At 40.0% G+C, this 2364-nt stretch overlaps 1 protein-coding gene across 1 annotated transcript in view; it reads right to left on the bottom strand.

Annotated features, from left to right (window-relative positions):
- The window catches only part of LOC101861433 (N-acetyllactosaminide beta-1,6-N-acetylglucosaminyl-transferase), an 11736-nt gene extending 10025 nt beyond the window's left edge, over positions 1 to 1711 (bottom strand). Inside the window, exon 1 of the mRNA XM_005095714.3 lies at positions 841 to 1711. Coding sequence (XP_005095771.1) covers positions 841 to 1709 — 869 coding nt within the window. The 5' untranslated portion in view covers positions 1710 to 1711. The remainder of the gene's footprint in view (positions 1 to 840) is intronic.
- Between the last annotated feature and the right edge of the window lie 653 nt (positions 1712 to 2364).

The raw sequence follows: 2364 nt of genomic DNA, 5'->3' as shown, positions 1-2364 counted from the left end.
ACCCCCACCCCACACATATATACATACATGTCGTATTTCCCACCACACCTGTCATGACCCGTCTCTGCACACCCACCGTCAAAATTACCAAATTGGCCAACCTTGTTCTAAACGAACTTTTGTTTCATTAAGAATAATCAACCAAACAAACAAACAAACAAACAAAGAAACAAACAAACAAACAAACAAAACCCCAATCAAATAAGCGAACAAAAATACCAAGCATTTCCATTAACAGCTGCGGCAACTTCAAGATTTATATTTGAAAGCGTAAATTACGAGAGAGCACTTTTAAAGAAAGCGACTATCCTTGCATTAACCCCTTCACTGCCTTGCCGGACACTGCCTGGACCTCTCTGGTTGGACTGTGAATAGCTGAAGCGAAGTACTGCTTTACATAAATCTCCACGTTTAAAATAACAGATTCATTTTTATTTGATCTCAAAAACGTTCATGGCTTTATTATACTTTATATTCTTTAATTAATGATTTCACCTCGACATTTCATTCTCGTATCGCCAGCCTATCCACCATCAGCTCACTGTCGCTTATTTTGTGGGGTCCAGAGTGTTGGCAGTCAGTGAGTGGGCTGTCAGCCAAGAGGAGACAACAACGTTACTTAAACCTCTTAATTAAAAAAAAAATTACTCTAGCAAATAGATGAACAATAAAACAAAATTAAATTAAATTAAAATTGATTAAAATATATAAAAAATTAAAACCAAATAAACGTACAGATTTAAAGGTTACATTTTTTTCTTCTAAATACAACCAAATGTAGTGGTTTAAGAACTTGGGATTTGATGGGTAAAGAGTTGATAGAAAAAAAGGAACACTCACTATTTAATTGTTCCGTGCACGTCGTTTGCTCCTTTGTACGATTTCAAAATTTTCACTAGTTCGAAATTGTTCTTGAGGGGAAACTCCTGTCCCGTGAGGTTGATGAAGTACTTCCATTTCTTGTGTCTCCAGAGATCCTGCAAGCAGATTAGTTCGGCTTCCAGGACCGTGAAGTGTCCCCACTGGACATTCACCCTTCTGGAAGAGATGAAGGCGTTGGGCAGACAAGAGACCACCGACGTCAGAGCGCCCATTGTCCTGGAAGTTGCGCTGATGTCTACGTGAATACAGTACACGTTCTGAACTCTGTAGATGGACCGCAAAAGTCTCAGGGCGGTCTCGGTGTCGGTGTAAGCCACGAGTGAATAAGCTATTGGGAACTCTTCTTCTTCCTTCGATAAAACGTCAGTTATAAAACCATATTCTTTCAAGAAATGGGAGCAGTTCTGCGTCTGGTTCATTAAGTGAATGTTAATGTTGAAGTTTTTGTCCCTCGTATCGGCCAGATTTTTCGCCACAGAAATAGCCTCCGCCATTGCCGTTTTGTTGTTGCGTATGACGGCTGCGCAATCAACTCGTCGCTCTCTGTGCATGTTGGAAATCTGCTCTAGTCTTGAGGCAACCAGCTCATTGACGCGCCAATCTGAGGGATGTCCCGCAGGAACTTTCGTTGGCTTCTGGGACGGTCGTAGATGATCCAAAGCTCCTGTTCTATTTTCATTGTCGGCAAGATCCGTGTAGGTGTTGATGGTAAGGGATCTGTGAATCCCGTGCGTTGTAAAAAGTTGTGGTTTGAACGTGGTCTGAAGCACAAGGCCGAAGGTACATAGACACACCAGGAGAAGGGTGCAGGTCCTGAGGCACTTCATTGCTGAAATTGTAACAGGAAAACGGCTGTTGTTGTTGTTGTTGTTGTTGCTGATGTTGTTGCAGTTATTTTAGTAGTTGTTGTTGTTGTTGTTGTTGTTGCTGCTGCTTCTGTTGTTGTTGCTGCTGCTGTTGTTGTTGCTGTTATTTTAGTTGTTGTTGTTTGTGTTGTGGCTGTTGTTGTTGCTGTTATTTTAGTTGTTGTTGTTGGTGTTGTTGCTTCTGCTTCAGTTATTGTTGTTGTTGTTGCCGTTTTAGTTGTTGTTGCTGCTGTTTTAGTTGTTGTTGTTTTTGTTGTTGTTGTTGTTGTTGTTGTTGTTTCTGTTGTTGTCGTTTCAGTTGTTGCTGTTGTTGCGATTAACGCACAATTAAACTTACAATGTGATAAACATTTCAGAGTCAAGACCCAAGTTCAAGATGTTTTTTATTTACTTGAAAAGAAACTCTCTCTCCACCTCCGCCTCGTTTTATAAGCAGTAATGAGGTTTCATTATATGCATGAATATGTAGGCTATACAATTATTTGTAAAAAATTTATAACAGCCAATTTCAATTTTCCTAAAGCTGTCAAATGAATTTATTTCAGTCTGTGCATTTTTGTTGAATGGTCACTGAATAGCTTAATGGGATAGACACACACACACACACACACACACA

This window comes from Aplysia californica, unplaced genomic scaffold (genome assembly GCF_000002075.1).
Source record: "Aplysia californica isolate F4 #8 unplaced genomic scaffold, AplCal3.0 scaffold00112, whole genome shotgun sequence".
Classification (NCBI taxonomy): domain Eukaryota; kingdom Metazoa; phylum Mollusca; class Gastropoda; order Aplysiida; family Aplysiidae; genus Aplysia; species Aplysia californica.
The sequence above is the reverse complement of the archived record's forward strand: the minus strand, read 5'-3'. Positions and strand labels throughout refer to the sequence as shown.